The 19,152-nt window shown below is 37.9% G+C and overlaps 1 protein-coding gene across 12 annotated transcripts in view; it reads left to right on the top strand.

Annotated features, from left to right (window-relative positions):
* The window catches only part of MECOM (MDS1 and EVI1 complex locus), a 540,477-nt gene that overhangs the window by 473,154 nt on the left and 48,171 nt on the right, over window positions 1–19,152 (top strand). For 7 of the 12 annotated variants that reach the window (XM_034998618.1, XM_034998598.1, XM_034998584.1 and 4 more), the window contains exons 3-4: window positions 6,529–6,663; window positions 18,636–18,738. In XM_034998618.1, coding sequence (XP_034854509.1) covers window positions 6,529–6,663; window positions 18,636–18,738 — 238 coding nt within the window. Of the gene's footprint in view, window positions 1–2,619; window positions 3,671–3,717; window positions 3,912–4,910; window positions 5,333–6,528; window positions 6,664–18,635; window positions 18,739–19,152 lie in introns of those variants that run through there. The other 5 variants (XM_034998627.1, XM_034998653.1, XM_034998659.1 and 2 more) reach the window with 5 other exon arrangements.

Here is a 19,152-nt window from a genome sequence, read left to right as displayed (position 1 = left end):
ACTGGGAACTACTGTAAACAGATTTCACCAGAAATCCCAAGAAATAAAGGGAATTGGTGGTGGTATTTGGCTCCTTGTAGTTATTTATTGTTTTAGAAACCTCCTGATGGAAAGCAAGTTAGCCAGGGAGAAAAAACAAGCCCCCCCCCCCCCCCCCCCCCCCCCGCCAACCACCTTTTCCTCCAGCCCTCTGTCTTCTCTTCTATCCACTTCTAATGGGAGAAGGTGGGTCAGGGTCTTCTCCTAAAGGGTTATTGAAATAGCAAGAGGCTCCTTGCATGAGAGGCCCATCTCACTACCCGGGGATTTCAGGACCTTACTTTTAAACTTCCAGCTGTGTCGTCGGGAAAAAAGCGGGGTGACTCTGTCTTTACACGAAGTTATTATATAATCAAACAAGAGAGGGGGCGTGGTGGGAGAGAGCGGGGGAGGGGGAGTGGAGAGCGGGAGCGAGGGGGAGAGATTAATATTTAGTGTTTGCCCAGGTCCTTCTGATGATTTCCTTTGGTCTCTCTCACAAGTTATTCAGTAGAGAGCAAGACTGATGATGATGATATTAATAAAATAATAATGAGGCTAAATAATCCCCCATCTCTCTAGATAAATCTTCCAAGGTTTCAGAGAGAAGGAGTTAACTCTTTTGGCCCTGTTTGGAGAAGAGAATGCCCTACGTAGAACTAGTCCTAGCTCAGGCGGGTGTCTGCGTTGTCTGGACTGCGGGGTGCACTCGGCCAGAAGCTCGGGAAACGCGGACCGGCCCACGCGCTAAGCGCAAGGCAAAGCCCAGAGCCCGCGCCCGGCGGGCGGCAGCCGGTTCACCTGGGCGGTTGAAGCCGAAGCCGAAGCCGAAGCCGCAGCCGCCGCCGCCGCCGCCCCAGCGCCTTAATTCGGGGCGCAACGCCATCTACCGGCCTCCTGCAGCATCTGCAAGTACCCGGACCTTGAAAGTCGCCCCACCTCCCCCACCCGAACCCAATATAAGGGAAAAGAAACTCGGAGGCCCTTTCCACGAAATCCTAATTTAGCCAGGACCTGCCACTGATTCTACCCGACCTTTTGTTTATCCACCGACGTTTCCTCCTTTTCAGAGCCGCTTTGTAAAGGGCAAGGAGGCGGGGGCCGCGGGGCTGGGGCGGGGGATTGGGGCGCTGAGCTCCCAGACCCCCTGATCAGGCCGCACTGTCTGAAGCAATCGGTTCCCCAGATTACTTGTATTTAATACACAATGCATCATAAAACAAATCCCTCATCCTGACAGGAAGAAAATAGAACAGCTCATAGCTCGAGCCGGTCCAATTTATGGCTAAATTAAAAAAAAAAAAAAGGGCTCCGACAATGGGCAAGTTGAGGAAGGGCAGGAAATCAATGGCAGCAAACCGGGGGCTCTTAAAGGTTCTCAAGCGCCGAACTCTATGGGAATATCTGACCGGGTTTTAGGTTATTTACAAAGGATTTTTCCTGTCCTACCTACCACTGCTGTGCGATTTTTCCTCAAACAATGGCCATTATCTGAAATAACAGTTCAATGTCACAGATAACAGGCCACCGAAACGAATTAGTCACCACCTCTTGTCATTTTCTCTCCCCCACATCCCTCCCTTTTGTTACTATTTTTGTTTTTAAATCAGCATTTTGGGGGAAATATACATCTACTAGATTTACACGTCTGTTTGCACTTGGAGAAAACAAAAAGGGGACTTGGCGTAGTCCCCGTTTGCTGATAAAGTTTAACATAAGCGCGCTTTCCAGAGACTTTCCCTTCACCCCTCCCCCGCGAGGGTCCCTCGACTTGCTTACTTTGCTTAACTTTCCATTGTTGAGCTGAGAAGTTGGATTTGTTCATTTGTTTTTATGAATGGAGTTTTGTGATAAAAAGCATTTATTTCCATTTAACCGGTGGGTTTTACTAAATTTTCCAAGGTTGGCTATAGGTAAATCCGTAGATTCTTATTTTGTCACGCATTCCCTATATTCTATCTTCCAGTGCTGTTTCTGAAATGTTTTGATAAAAATTGACCATATATATTAGAAAGTTATTAATCACCGTACAGTACTGATCCCCCAAAGCAGCATTTATAATGTTAAAAGTTTAAAAATAACCTGAGTTGTCAAACTGCTTAATTCTACTTTTGGACTTCCACGGGGTTTTAATTAACGTATCACAGAATATGGCAAAAACTCACCAGATAATTGTCAATCTCTCCAAGCCCTTAATACGCTATTTGGGCAGGTTATATGCAAAAATGTTTCAGATTTTTAAATTACTTCCTTTAAGAAAAATATGATTTGGAAAAGTAGCATGCTCTTCAGCTGACCTAACTATAATAATAGAGGGAACAGAGTATGAATTTCAATAATAATCATTTGAAAAGATGCTTAGCATAAAACTGGAAATGGACATGTCAACTTTCACTGTTAGGCTGCTGTTTTCTGAGAATTTCTAAACTAATTACTAGATTTAGCATGAGCCAGTGTCTCTTTACCCTAAACCCCATTCTTGCCCCCTCCAGCGCCCCACCCCCAGCCTTGGTTCACACACCCTCACACCCCCCAAAGCACTTCTCCACCCGATCACTCCCATCCCCCATCTCCACCACACCACACACACACACACACACGCACGCACACACTTACACTTGTGCTTTCAGGACATCGAAACAGAGGATATTTCCCTAGGGAAAGAAATCCTGCCTGGCGAGATCTCCCCATTGGTTGTTTACCAGAGAAATCTACATGTTTAAGGGGGATGGTGTATCCATAATCAGCCTGTCCCTATAGGACTTGGGTCTTGGCGACCTTTTTGTGACCTCTCCCGCCGGAGGAGGCTGCTGTCACTTTAAAAATTTACTGAAAGAGGAGCCCGTCTGGCTTCCGATCACTCTGGGCGGCGGGAGATAGCTCCCTTTCTCCCTCGCCCCGGGTTCTTTCTGGATGGCCGAGCAGATCCTCTTTAAAGAGACAGTTCATGAAATAGAAACCCGGCGGCTGCGCTTGGAGTTGCGAAAGGGGATGATCCCGTGAGGGTCTAGGACTGGGGAAGGCGCTGCGGAGGATCTAAAAGGGGGCTAGAGCTCCCCTCGCCTCCCCAGGCCCCCCACCTTTTCAAACTCTCCTCCTCCTCCTGCCTGTTCCCCCCCCCCACCCTTGGAACTGGGAGAGAGAAGTGGAAGAAGTTTTAGTGGGTTTCAGATAACTTTCATTACACATCGGGCTGATAAGAGCAAGAGAAAGTGAGAAAAGAGGGAGGTGATGTGAACCAGAAGGAATAGCTCCGAGCTCATTTAGGAAGGGGGAAAAAAAAAAGCCAAAACACACCAAACCCGGGTCACCCAGACGAGAGGAGACTTCATTTCTGGTCTTAAAAATACACTGTTGGCGGACAATAAATCTGAAACGCGTGGTCCTGGCGAGCAGATCCTAGAGACGGACAAAGTTATCAGAGACCTATTCGGAAATCGAGACGCGAGGCTTTCTTTTTTTTCTTTCTTTTCTTTTTTTCCTTTTTTTTTTTTTTTTTTTTCCTTTTTTTAACATCCCGAAATGTGGTTCGGGATCGTTTGAAAGGATTTTCGTGCAGGAAAACTGGGGGCTGCTGATTATTTTGTTTTGTTTGTTTTAATTCTTCTGTGATTGCCTTTTATTGCTGAGTTGAGGCCATAGAAATCTTAAGGTAAGAGAACTCACTTTAAAAAAAAAAAGTCTTGGCGTGCATAGTTTGTAACTTCGGACAGTTTCCTGCCTTGGCACCCCTTCTCCGGGGCGCCCCCCGCCCCCAGCCTTCTTTTCCTACTTGCCCGCAGTCTCGCGGAGCCCTGCTGCTTATCTACGTTGCTGGGACTGGCGATTTCCTTGTTCCTCCTGTGGAACGGTGCGGTCTGGACGCGTCTCCGGGGTGGGTCGTCCGGCCTTCGGTGGGTCTCTCTGCCGGCTGTCGGCCTTTTTTCCTCCCGCTCTAATCCTACTTCCCCTCCCTCCGTGTGTCTGTCCGTCGGTATCAGGGACGCAGAAGGTGGGGTTGCCAAAATCTGAATTCCTGGCACCGGCCGCGCGACTTTGGAGCTGCTTTCGGCCGAGTTCCACCTTGCCAAGTAACAGCTTTGCTGTCCAACATCGTGTGCTGCTTCTCGAGAAAGTCACATTCGGACCCTTTGGCTAGATTGTGGGGATTTTTTTTTTTTTTCTTTCCTTTTGCTGTTGGTTTTTTGAAAGGGCCTTTCTCTAAAGTCTACCTAAAGGGATTTTTTTTTTTTAAGCTATCTTTGGAACTTGACAGCTTTTAAAAACACAGGAGTGTGTTAGATGAAATGACGGAAGATGTGTTCTTACTTTATTTTATTCGAGATTTCCGAGACGATTAAGACATTTGGGAGACAAATGCAGTTCTGCTAGCAAATCAAAAGTGAATAATTCACCCAAGGGGGGAAACGTTTCTAGAGAAAGTTCAGCTTTTGTCTTGGGGCAAGAATATTGAGAGTAAGAAAGTTAATATGTTGGTGAAATATTTGAATAATCATGTAACATATATGTAAAAAGACATTCTTTGGAAATGAACCTATTTTTAAATTAATTTCACTGTTGACAGTGGCAATGGCAATAATGTTAACACGGAATAAAATTACACCTAGAATTTTTATGTGCAGTATATGCAGTACTTAACTCCCTGCCCCCGCAAAAGGGAATGCTCGAAAGCTAAGGGGATAGATGATGCTTGACTTTGAAATTAACAAGTTTTCCAGGTCTTTCTGCAAATATGAAATGGAACTGGTGTTGCATTTCACTGACTTCACCCTATTTCCTTCATTAAATATTTCTCTAGTGTGTCAGTAGAAGTGCCTTTTTTTTTTTAGTCAAGAAAACAAATAACAAAAGATCAACCAGAAACCAAACAAGCCAAAAAACAAACAAAACAAAAATCCCAACTTTTTACTATTTTAAAATGTGTATTGCTATTGTTACTTATGCTCCCTGTGGACATCTTGGGGGGGGGGTGGAATCCCAAGTTGCTATTTGAGTCACTCAGCATTGAGAATTGAAGAAAACAACTTAAAGTTTGTAATTTTAAAAATAAGAAATTGTTAATATCTGTCTTTCTCACTAGAGAAGGTATTTAATGTGGACTTTCTGCTGTTAGTGTGAAGAGGGGTCTTGAAAAAGATTTGTGTGTGTGTGTGTGTGTGTGTAGCAATTATTATCCCTATCTTCTGTTTTGATTTTACTTTTTTAAATGGTGGGACTACTTATTGCCCTTTAATTGTCTCATGGCCAAAGGCTTATTCATAATGCCTCTTGACTAGAGCCCTCAGAGCACTGGGCTTCTTCTTGAAGTTTGTGGGTGAGTTAATGAGTTGAATCTGCAACTAGGTGATTACCTGAATTTTATGCAAGATTGCTTTTTGGTCTATATACCCAAGAGTTTAGTTTTTACTTTTACATAGGTGTAGATACAGCAGGGTTCTGTGGGAGTTATTTAATTCATTATTTTTTGTTCTGGACTGTCTTATTTAGTCTGTGATAGGAAACTTCCTCAAGTTTGCATTAACTGATTGACATTAACATTGCCAGCCTTTCTAGTTATTTGCCATTAGGTCAACAGTTCTGCAGTTTTTAATATTGATGTTTAAAACATTGCTGCTAGTCAATCAATAGCTTTGTGTAAGTATGCAAAACCTTAAAAATGGACATTTCCCATTTCAATTTTTGTTTAAGGTGTCCTAAGTAATGATTAATATTCAGGATAGGCCAAATGTAAAATCTCATGAAAAATAACAATACACAACCATAGATAATGATGGCAATTTATTACAATATTATTATATATTTTTTACTTGTTCACAAGCCAGTTCTGTTATTTTGGTTACTAAACATAAAATTGAAACATGCATTGGCATGTGTTAGCTAAAACATTAGGTTGCCATATTTTGCATGAGTGTTTACCAATCATTTGTTTTCATTTCTTTTTCTTACGTTTGCTCAGAGACATTTATGAGACAAATCTTATTATCTTCTTCCACTAAGGGTGTGATTTAATTGTTTCATGGTAGTGAAATGCAAAGTGAAAAGGAATTTAGTAATATTTAAAGTTTTTTAATTGAATTAATTTAAAGGGCAAAAATGTGAAAGTATACACTTACATGGGAAGACTATCTGAACCTAAAACATTGACTATTTAGTTTAGAAATACTAGGTTAATATATGCTGTTCAATATTATTTTTTGTAAAAATCACCTGGAATAAAATTAAGTCAAGAGCACTCATTCATGCATAACAAGGAAACAAGCATTTTTTTAAATCAATTGACCAGTTTTTGCAATAATGTACAATTGCTTTGTTCTTCTAAAAAATAGTACATTGCCGCTTCTAAGGTAACTTATTATTATTCCTCCTTTATTAATATGCATGCTGCCTGACTTTTTTTAAAAAAGGATTTAAAGGAGGACTATACACTTGAATAAAATATTTTCAAGTAATTAACCATTCTAATGAATGAACTGATATGGAAATTGATTGTTCTCATGTTCTTCCTTCCAGATCTTAGATGAGTTTTGCAATGTGAAGTTCTGCATAGATGCTAGTCAACCAGATGTAGGAAGCTGGCTCAAGTACATCAGGTTCGCTGGCTGTTATGATCAGCACAACCTCGTTGCATGCCAGATAAATGATCAGGTATGTTGTAAAGATTTTTTTGTCTTTCTTTGAGAGCACTAAAGTATCAGTGAAGCCTGAAGAATAAAAATAACAGTGAGCTGCAGTAGACCCTTGTGGCCTGTTTGTTGATATGGTGAAAGGTAATGCACAAATATAAGTAAGATGCAGAATAAAGTTATTCGCAGTATTACTTTCTTTCAGTGCTACTTTTTTGGATAGTTTACTCACTTTGTAACTTCACAAATGCTCTAGTTTTCTAAGTGTGATTGAATGTTCTAAAAACAGTACTATATATTGCTAGTTGTTCTTTACGTTTTTTTCTTTACCATCATAATAGGGAAACATTCATAGAAAGTATTGAGCTACTCAATAACGCTTTATGAATTTGTGCAGAAATTGGAAGTGATACACTTGAAGTATTACATAGATTTTACTTGAAATAGGTAGATACACACACACACACACACACATATATGATCTACATGTGCTCTTATCTGACTGTGCATTTTATTTTGATTTGCTTGTTTATAAATGAGAAACACTTTTAGATTAATCAAAATACTCCCTTTTTTTTGTATATGTGAAAAGTTTAAAAATATCACCACTGGAAATTGCTTTTTGGAGGCCCATGCAGTGAGGTTAACTTTAATAACAATAACTATGAAATAAGATCATGAAAATATCATGAAGCATATTTTGCACTCAATAAAGTTAGGTTATGAATCTTGTAACTTAGTATGACAATACCTGAAACAACAAAAGGTTTAGCCTGTTAATTTTCGTTTTATAAACACTTTTGGGTTAGAATTTAATTATGTTATCCATCACTTATTTCTTTTAACCCAATGGTTACCTAAATAAAATATGTCTCAAAGACCATATTAAAATGGTTGTTTGACAAATTTACTGTGAAAATCACCACCAAAAAAAAGAAAAGTTTAAATTAGATGTTTCCAATTGAAAGCTGTTAAGTAACGTTAGCGTCATATGGCCTAAGACTCTATTTCAATCATCATTATGAAGTTATTCTTTGGCATTTTACCAGCTACCAGATAATTTTTACTGACTAAACTGTGTAAGAGGTAGTAAACTGTAAAATTAGGTTTAAATAGGTATCATTTAAAAATCTTCAACATATATCAAAATTAATAAACCAATCAATTATTTTTTCCCTTTGCTGTAAGAAAACAAGAGGCATTATTGACAAAGGAAAACATTATTAAATTAGCTATTGATTGGGAGCAGAAAATATCCCAAGTCCATCATTTGAGTTACTGTCATATCAACAACAAACACTTTCTGAGCATACACTATTTGTAGATGTGGGAAATACATAGGTGTTGTAAGTGAATGAATTTTTCAGGTTATCTTTCCTAAAATAAAGGAGATGACAGACCTCCAAAGGCAGTTGTAAGATGAAATAATGTAATTATATCATAATAATTATTTGCTATCCGTATTTACTGACAATAGGACCTGTCTCCTTGGACAGATAGAACTGTTGTAGGATCAGTGAAAGGATGGTGTAAGAATGGGGCTTGTGGCCAATACAATTTTTCATTTAATATTTACGTGTCTCATATTTTATAATAAATATACTCTTCTCATTGGGAATCTTGATTGCATTAAAAAAGCAAAACTGTTTTGCTATTGCTAACTATGAATTAGATTGCTTCCTAGGGCAGGCATTTATAATTTTAACACAGTTACTTTTGAGGCACACATTGTAAAATATATTGCTTTCAGAAGAAAATATGCTGGTTTCATACCATACTGAACAGCATGTTTACTTATTTTAATTGAAGAGTGAAGGAAAATAGTTAATCAGGAAAAATATAAAAGGCCAATATTAGACACATACCTATTATTTCTGTAAGCACTCATTTTAAATTTATGTATTTTGCTGGCAGAAATCTAAGATGGTAACAGAGTACGTATCAAATAACATAATTGTGAAATTGACATTACATGGTCAAGTAAGTTCACCCATAAACAACAAGAGAGGGAAGTCAGAGGTAAAAGTCAGATTTGTGTGATAGACAATATATGCATGCAATCATACTTAGCCCAGCTGACAAGACAAAAGAGAACAGATACCCAAGTAATGTATGCATATTTTGTAAACATACTCGTCCATAAGCTTGTATGCATAGTTCTGAAAGTTAATTAAGACTACGGTTTCAGACAGCTTTGAAATGTGAATGTTGGACTAGGTACAATGATAAAAGAGCTGACTGGAGAGATTCTCTAGGTCTCTTTTTTTTGCTCTCTTTTCCATGAGGAATAAGAGCTGCCAAATGGTGAATAAGTACAACTCATCACATAATGAACACTCTCATTGTGTGAGATATTATTTGATGTCCATAAAGAGAGACCCTGGACCAGGAGTAATTATTAAACATGAACAACCATCAACTCACCTGCACAACACAATAGCAGATGAAGCACTCTAAAAAAATTATAAAAAAGTGTTTCTCTGTGCTCTCTTAGATGGAGCTCGAGTTTACAAAAAGAATTTTAATAACAAGACAGGTTTAAGTCCTGGGCTACAGAAAGAAAGAATGTCAGATGAATCTTTCAACTGTAGTCTAGTCATTATAATAATTATGACGTCTAATAGAGAAGGGAAAAGATGGCCCAGAACAAAACAGGGGTGTATAAATTATAGTTTGTTTTTGCAAAGATGATATTTTTAGAAATTCTGATGTTAAAGATCAAGCTTAATCAATGTGGATCAGTTTTATGATGATGTGGAAGAGTTCTCTAAGAGAGAATAAATGTTCTTGCTAAGATGATAATACAGGTTGGTAATAGTGAGACAGTCAAAACACGTGTACTGGATAAACCCATATTTGATTTCTTTGGAGGTGACAAGTACTTAGGAACAGCATGGATTTTGGTTTTCAAGTAAAGTTGAAAAAGGATGTAATCTGGTTTGTCTCATAAACAAAGGCCATGTGATTAACATTTTCCTAATACCTCTGTACAAGCATTTTATTTGAGGGGATTTTCCTGAGTTTAAATTTTCCAGTAGATTTCTGTGAGTTATTTTATTTTGGGTTTTTTCCCCCCCTCAGGCCAGAGGGAGCTTTGTGGCAGTTTTCTTTCTTAATGCTTCCTAGAAAGACCCAAGCTTATTTTTTTTAGAGGTCTCTTCATGTTTTCAAAATTATTGTAGTGATGTTTTTGGAGATAGGAATTCTCAAAACACTGGAGTGAACGCTTAAATCATAATTTCTAAGTAGCTGCAGCTCCTGGCTAATATCCTTTACCACCCCCTGGAAAATATTGTATTAACCATAGTAATTTATCTTTGTAGAAGAAGGCCACACCAAAGACACTAGTAAATTAAGCTCCGATCACATTCAAGTCATAAAATAGAAGATCTATAATAATATCCAAGCTTCTTTATCCTTGAAGTCCTGATTATTTCCCCCATATTCCTTAAAGTTTCTGTACAATATTACATGGCCACACTGCTATGGCATAGCATTTAGCTGGAAATTTTTACTGAGACAGACAATGCTTCAATATTTTTACATTTTAACCATCTGAAATTGTCCCCAGTGGCTTTCAGGATCAAGAGCTGGCACTGAGAGGCAGAGCAGGGAAGGAGCAAAAGCAGAGAGCTGGATGATTAAAGTTCTTTCCAGAATAGGTCCTCAGGAGGAGCAAATATGCAGGGGAAGCATGAAAACAGTTAATTATTTTGAGTTTACATCTGGAAACACCCATGTCTTGAATGTTAAGTAGGCACACATCTAGATGATTTGTTGAGGTTTTCTTTTTTCTTTCTTTCTTTTTTATTCTGGATATTTTTGATGTCCTTTATCCTTTGCTGTCTTGTAGATACCTTTACAAACCATTCTGCTGGGTGAATGTAGCACATTGCTTTAGCTTTGGCCTCACCCTGCTCTTACCTTTCCCTCCATTCTTTGATAAGTCCCCTCGTATCTCCATATTTCTATACCTTCACCTTGAACAAAGGCGAGGTGACCCATAGACCCCCTATCTACTTCAATCAAGGCCAGTTCTCATCTATGGTATGTTTGCAAATTTGGGGTACTTATGCAATAGCTAGTATAAAATAACTCTTTGAACACAGTTTTCCCCCTAATACTTCTTCATGGTGAAACCAGATTGGTTGTCATCAGGTCACTAAGGCACAATTCATGTAAGTTGACTTTATAGGCTTAAGACCTGCCTTTCCGCTCACAATAATTAGAATGATTTGGGCGTGTGCTTTGGGGTAACATTTTATATGTATGTATTCTGCATCCTGGAAAGGAACACGGTTTTGTTCAAACTCCTGGCCTTGCCCTTAGCATGGTCTATAACTGGAATAAAGTTCTCAGAAACCCAAGACATTATTAATCTTGTCATTTACACAAGGTGATAAGTCCTTTCATTTTTAAACAGGCCCTTGACAGCTGGTATTTAGTAAGTAGAATAAGAGAAGTCTGCTGTTCCCTTTGAATGAAAAGAAATGTGTCAATAAGAGATTATCCAATGCCTGATGTATATTTTGAAGAAATAAGATATAGAAGCACGAGCGCCCCTCAGAGAAATCAAGGTCAGAATTTACTTAGGGGATTCTGCCAGCTCTCTTGTGGTTAATGAACGGCGGCAAGATTCTACAGTGTTTTCAGTTGGAACAGGCATTGTTCTCGTTTGTGCTGTACCTTATAAAGTTTTAACTGCTTCCAGGACGATCATGGCTGAATTGGCACACCCACTCTCCCTCTCCTTAGGTCCACGTCAGTGGTTCTATCAGATGGCTGGGACACTAGAGCAGTATTATTACTGCAAGCTTATTATGAGCTCAATTATCAAGTTATTTTCTTTGGCTTTTTACGGAGAAAAAAAAAGTTTTCCTGAATTATTCAATTAATGCAATTTGTGCGAAAAAGCAGGGAAGACCAGCGATGTAAAAAGCAAAATGTAATTTGTTCACTTCTTTCCACTTTTTAAAAATGTTTGCGTCAACTGTCAGGTAATTTGTTAATTTGCTCTTCCTTTACAAGGATTTCTGTCCACATTTTCTATGACCTCTTTTGATGTTAAAATTATTATTGGCTTTGGGCACTTGCTTTGCTTTCCTTTTAAGTCAAGTTCCACTTTTATACCAAAGTTATGCTCTGCTGTTTTAAGATGAATGCCGGCTGGCAATACCCAGAGCCTGGCCTTGTGAACGGGGCCCAAGCTGACTTTGGGGGGATGTTGTCTGGCTGATAAGTTACTTCCTTCACCCGAAGATGAAACTGTCTCAGGTATAGTTCGCCATTTGATATTCACATGATAAAACAAGCAGCGCTGCCCACCCCCTCTCCCAAAATGTTTCCCTCACGTAATGACGCTCAGGACACAAGACAGCCATAACACCATGCAGACTAGGAATTTTATGAAGATTCACAGGTCACGGAAGTTGAAAAAGTGAATGACCTGAGGTATTCTGTGCACATTTTAAGTAACTAGTGTTTGCCTGTATGTAACACTTGTCATTCAGGAAGATCTCAAAGCATCACATCCATACTAGATTCCAGCTATTTCTGGAATGGTGCCAAAACGATAGTCATCAGAATGCATTACCATCCATCAAGGTGGAAAACATGTTGGTCAAGGACACAAGAAAAGCCTCCAGCCTAGTAAAGAGCCCAAAGATGATCTTTAGCTTCCTCATCATGTGATGATGGAACTCTTTCCAGGCATTCTGAAACCATTCAGAATGATCGGTGTTCATAGAATCAGATGAAATGGCCACATTAAAGACAGGTGACTAGTGGATATTTCTTGTGGGGACTGTAGAGTGATCCTTAGAGGCCATTTAACTGAAACTTTAAAAGCTTCCAGGCCGGGTACACTGTAGGCTTCAGATGTAATAGTAGGTGGATCCTTATCATTTGCACTGTTTATACAAACTAAAACCAACAGTTCTCTGTTTTGTGTCATCCAATAAATTATACCTGGCTTTCTCTTCATGTTATTAATAAAGAGATAAAAATGGGGGGAAAAGGTTCTCCTCCAATAATATTTTCGTCCTGAAAATAACAAGTAGATACATATTTCTGGATATAGGTAGACACTACCTCGTATTTCTCAAAATACCTTCTAGTCTTTAGACTGTCATCCGAAAGACGAATATGGTATACCATCTCTTTGGAGAAATTAAGGAAACTGAGGGTGGTTTGCTTTGGCAGAACCTGGCCATGATAAAATTTCCATTCTGTTAGACAAACATCTTTCCATTCTGTCATCAATATCTGTCTCCTGAAGATACTCCTCATTATCTCTTACCAGTTAGGCTGAGAATGTATAATAGAGTCCCTCTTGTTGAGGCTAAAAACTTGACATTACTTGTGCCCTCCTGAACATTGGGGCTTCCCACATTGCTATGGGTAGATCGAGGGTCCAGATCATGTTTCCTAAGCCAGCACATATGCACACATTGTCTTTGTGGACCTGATGTTACCTCTCTGCAGCACCAAGGCTGACAGATGTGTTCATATCTAATGTTGACTTTGTTCAGATATGCAAACTGTCACCTACCTCCCCTCCCACCTAGCTTCCAAATGTTAAAGTCCCACTCAGTTGTTCCTAGTCTTCTGACTGATACATTGCGTGAAGCTATAGAAAAGAAAGCACTCAGGCTGAATGTTGGGAGCTGGGAGAGGCAGAAATCAACTGTCAACTTCAAAGGGAGAAGACAGCAATAGTCTGAAAAAGTTGTCTCTCCATACAGATTCTGCAGGGAGTACATTTCTCTATTATTTCAATTATTACAACTTCCTGAATAGGTTGAAGGTCATTCATAATTCACACTTCTGTCATTTTTAGACATGCCAAATGCTGTCTATTAAGCATAAGTAAAACTTCAGTGCTTGACCAGGAAAAATAAACGGGATTCATAACAATGAGGCCTTGTTCATCTTTTTAAAAGTAAATGATGTGTTTTCTTTTTTTCTTGTTCCCCCCCCGCCCCCCGTGCACTGAATTTCTCTTCTGTCTCAATAGTACAAGCACAATACTTTAAATTGATCCAAGCATAGCAAACTAGACTGTAAGTCTGGTCTGACAGATTCTAGATTTTTCTATTTTATAGGATAATAAACAAGAACCCATATTATTACCATTTATAAATACAAATAGTAGCATTGTCTATTTGATGGAAGACCAGGTTGAACACAGGCCTTGACAGTATAAAACAATTTGTCTGAAGTCTTTTATAGCCTATTAACTTTCCTATCGGAATGCTTGTAAGCATCCATACTCATTTTAGTGCTTGTGCTCTTGGACTTAAATAACAAAAGAACATGAATATTTAATAAAATATGATTAATTCCAATTCCAACTACATATAATATATAACTATATATAACATAGATACAATGTGCTATACATAATATATTATTACATATCCTTATATGATATATAATTAGAATTAAGCATATGCCATTAAACATTCATTTACATTAATAGATAAAATATGAGATTGCTAATATTTTATGCAAATTTGGAATTTTCCCAAGGTGTATACTTTGCCACATTTATAGGTCACATATAAAAATATATAACATATCTAAGCACATACATGCTTATATATAACATTGTATGAAAATATACCTTTTGGAAGTCTAAAATTTGTTAAGTCAAATCCAGTCACAACTGCCTTTTTTTATCCTTAGCTTAGCCTTGCGAATATTAACTGAAGGGGTATTTGTTTGACAGTTGGAACTGGTTTCAAGGTTTGCTTAAAATGCATTAAGTATAATAATTATGTTTAGAGTAATTTCTGTATAGATGAATATAATATTAAATTTATGCCTTAAATTGTGAATTTTACCACTAGTAAAAGTGAACAGTTTGGGGAATTTCTAGCTTTATTTTCAAAATTGAATGATTTAGAATTAAAAAAAACATATTTAGAAATTTCACTACTATGCTATTTTAGCAAATTTAGAAAATTAAAAAAGTACAAAATGATCTATTAATGAAAACATCTACTGTAAATATTTATTCTTATAAATTGAGGCATCCAGAGATCTAGATATAATATCCATACTTACAAAGGTAGAAAAATAGCTTTCTGGAAAAATAAAAAGAGTCCACAAAGATATTGGGAAATTAAAATTTTTTATATGATAAAATGAAAAAAAACCACCTTAACTTTCAAAAGTATCAAATGTACACACAATTAGGTCATGGTCATAACATGTTGTATTTCTGGAATTTGTTATTTGCTACCAAAGAGAAAACTCTAGAGGAGTTAACACATTTTAAAAATGCTTATCATGACTTTTAAAAGAACGGAATTTTTATATATTCCTATTTTCTTATACTCTAAGGCCCTGTTCCTCTTATCTTTCAACTTATATTGTGAGGAATTGAGTTTTTTTCCTTCTTATAAAACATTCTGAGAGAGACACAGCAAAATAATAAATCAACAACCCTTTTTGTATCAATCTGAATTTTTTCTAAGTCTTTGAGACTTTGGAGTCCCTCTTTATATACTTGAGTTGAATTCATCACAAAATCCCAGATTCAGGACAGTTTTATTTTGGATCCAGATAACTTTTTCCATAAAACCCCCTGATGGGAGAAGAGACCTTTTTTTAAATGGAATTTAACAGAGTAATGATTCCCTTCCATTTTCTCCAGCTAAAAAACCAGAGGTTATATTGGTAGGATTTCTGCTTCTGGTACATAACTCAGATGACATATAATTTGTAGGACTGCAATAGAGCTGAGATTTTGAGAATACACTGAGTTTAAAGACATTATGGTTATATTTTTTATGAGCATGGCCAAGAATACTTAATACACAAACCTGTGGGAAAAAGCTACATAAATCACTTCTGTTATTAATTGCATTTTTATTTGCTGAAAGACATATTTTATAATATAAAAGCAGAAATGTGTGATATCTGATTTTCTGAAAGGCTTGATTCCGCCAAGATTACATTCCATCATTCCTCCACATAGTTGTTTTGAGGCAATGAATTGTCATTATGTTTTTGTTTAAACTCCTCCTCTCACTTCTCCAAGGCCTGCTGGTGAATTATTATTGCTAGAACATAAATTAACTTTATACGTAGACATCTCTGGATTTGAGTATTCAAATTATATTTTTGGGTCATTGTAATTATAGGTGGAAAAATATAATGTTATCGAATCTCTCTAAGATCCTGAGAGATGAGATATAAAGAGGATCACAAGTGGTAGCAACACCTCGAAAAAACCCACTAGATTTGTAAGGGTGTGGTAGATGGGACTTCGAGGCACATTCTTATTGCTATATGAGGAAGCGTGCCCAGAATCTGCCCTCATTACGTCTGGCACTTGCCAGTTCTTTTCAAACCTCGGTTTCATGAGCACCGTAAAAATTCACTTAAAATCGAAAAGAACACCCTGAAGTTAAAACCCACTCTACTTTACCTTGCCTTTCATGGCCTGGAATGTCACCTTTTACCTCCAGTAAATAAAGCCAACATCAACACTCTTCCGTGTCTTTTATTTTTTATGCACTCAATATTCCTCAGATGACAGTCTGGACACTTATAGGGAATTACAGTAGCGATTGATGTCCCTGCAAAGAGAATTGTCTCTATATTCTATACTTACAATGTACCTATCATTTTCTTTTGTTTCTTGGACTGTTCACACTGGATTGAGTCAATCTGAAATGGAATTAAGAGACGTGACTCGGAGTGGACCACAAAGAAATCATGATATCACAATACTTTCTTAAAATGACCCGGCGTGTGTGTCTAAGCAGAGTTCCCCAACAGAGACAATTGCCCTGTGTGACGATCTTGCAGGGTATTGTCTCTTTAACCTCACTATTTCCGAGAAGCCACCGAAAAGTTCTAATATGTCACAATTCAAATGTCAACATGTTGTTGGAAAGGAAGCTAATAAGTTAAACCTTTGAGAGATGCCAAAAAAAGAGGTGATTCAAACTGTTGAGAGAAGGCCATTGTTTTCTAAGGTGAAATAGAACTCCAGAATGAAATAGGGTGCTTATAAGCATTTAACTGGAAGGTTTAGGGGGAAAAAAGCGAAAGCACATTAATTTTTCTCAACCTGATAACTTTTTGAACAGAACTATTCCTCTCAGTGTACTTCCCAAAACAGGAAAATGTGCAGGTATGGGTTAATAAGATACAAACTGCACACTCACTGGTTTTTGTAGAAATAGCACATAACAAGGGGTAATTTTCTTAAGATAGTTTGAGCCTATCTATAGGTAGATATAAAGAATCTTAGGTTATATGATAACATATTCTAGCAACATTTTGCGTTTAGCATTATTTTCTATAAACCAACTTCACATGGTTAAATTACTGTTGAATGAAAAAATGATTTTATTTTGACAGGAAAGAAACTAGGCAGAAAACACTCCTCATTGAGTGATTTTTTGGATTTAGCACAATTTGGTGCTGTGATGTTTTTATAGAAAAATAAACAACTGGACTTTAGAGCCACCTACTGGAATAAAGAGGCACATACTTACATTTGATGTCTTCTGTTTTTCAAAAGATAAACAAATAGACAAATACCAGGAAAGTTATGCACATTTCTGTTGGTCTTATAAGGTATTAATTTACTCAGTTTTTCTGAATTTGAACTGTCAAATATCCTGCAAGAAACCAACAGTTAAAGCAATGCCCTCTAAAGATATATTCTCATAGTTCTTAGTAATTTGCGTTATGTGAGTTTTCTCCCCATTGGATTGAGACTGAGCAGAATTGTATCCCTAGTTTTGTTGTTGTCTTTGTTGCTCTGGTGGTACTGTGTGTGTGTGTGTGTGTGTGTGTGTGTGTGAATGTTATGGTCTCATTTTCACCAATTAATTGTATAATCTCATTCTTTCGTCCACAGCCTCTATCTTGTCATGGAATTGTTGTTTAATAAATAATCTTAGAATAAGATTAAAAACTAAGAACATTTTTTGTGGTAAAATGAATAGGTACCTTAAGTATTTTCATGATTAAATGCTTTTTTTTAATTGAGAAATGATTGACATATAACATTATATTACTTTCAGGTGTGCAACATAATAATTAACTATTTGTATATATTGTGAATTAAGATGCTTTTATAGATTAAAAGAACCCTGAAACCTGGACAAGTAAATTGGACAATGACTTGCCTAAGGTCACAGAGCTGGTGAGGGGAAAGGTAGGCAGCTCTCAGAAATTACAGGTCCACATTTGCCCCACAGCTTTCTAGTCAGTCATTAACGGATTTATTAAATTTTTTCTCTCCTCAGAATTTTGCTAGAAAGCAGGGGAATAAGCACCACCCCCTACCACCCTGGTGAATGAATCAATTAAAGGCATATTGCCTGCTTTCAGAGAATGGGAGTCAGGAGCTGGGGCATGAGGGCAAGTCCTAGATCTGGGAGTACTGATGATTGGTGAGAGGGAGATTAAGCTTTTTAAAAACAAAAGGTTCTCCTTTGACTATGTTCGCTACAGATCAGCTCCTTATGTCATGTCCTTCCAATCTGCTGCCTTAAAACACCTTGTTGAGAAGGTGGCTGCCTTAGAGGACATGTTAAGAGAGGTCATTGTGCCCTTGCCGCCCTTTGCAAGGCTACTGCTGGATAATGCCAGACACATTCCATTCTGTGAATACCTGGGGGGGGGGGGGGCGGTTCACTAGAGTGAGGAATTCAGAGAAGGGAAAGTTCTTCACTAAATATTACACAAGGTGTATGTGACACAGAAAGCCTTGTGTGAAGACAATTTGATTGGTGAAGTAGAATTTGGAAGAACTTTGTGAATTGGCACGAGAGTCACAGCTTTCCATCCATCATCAGAAGGCTAATTTTCAGGACACAAAACAGGAAGTCACACTTCTTTTGATAAAAATAAAAAGAAATATGTTCGGGTCTGAGAAAATGTACAGATATTAGTGGATATCTTGCCCTTTCTTAACATTCACTTCTTTCTCTCTCCCCATCTCATCCATTTTTGGTCTTATTGAAGATATTTTATAGAGTAGTCGCAGACATTGCGCCAGGAGAGGAGCTCCTGCTGTTCATGAAGAGTGAAGACTATCCCCATGAAACTATGGCGCCGGATATACACGGTTAGTACTGCTCACGCCACCGTCCTCACCACCCTCATTCATTCGGTCACTGTGATGGAGCATCCCCATGAGTCCATTGCATGTGGCATGTATCGGTTTTCCTGGCTCTTTAACATCAGCTTTAACAAACTCTTTCTCTTGTGACTGGCTCTTTCCTTGGCTTGACATCTGGCTGATGTTAACTGTGAAGCTCAAGTCAGCAGAGGTCTTCCCTAAAGTGGAGGTGAAAGGAATTTTGACTATTTCGACTGAGATATCACATGGTTAAGTTTTTTGTCAATGCCTTAGACTATGGGGAGAATCCTTTCACTGTACAAAAGTCATTTCAGGGAACTCAGTTTGGACTTTAATAAATCTAGTGGCTGTTTCTTCCCATCTAAGGTTCTGTTACTGGGAAAACTGTGTCAATGTGAG

Source organism: Mirounga leonina, unplaced genomic scaffold (genome assembly GCF_011800145.1).
Source record: "Mirounga leonina isolate KUSES-001 unplaced genomic scaffold, KU_Mleo_1.0 Mir_115, whole genome shotgun sequence".
NCBI classification, from domain to species: Eukaryota; Metazoa; Chordata; class Mammalia; order Carnivora; family Phocidae; genus Mirounga; species Mirounga leonina.
This window is presented reverse-complemented; position numbering and strand designations above follow the sequence as displayed.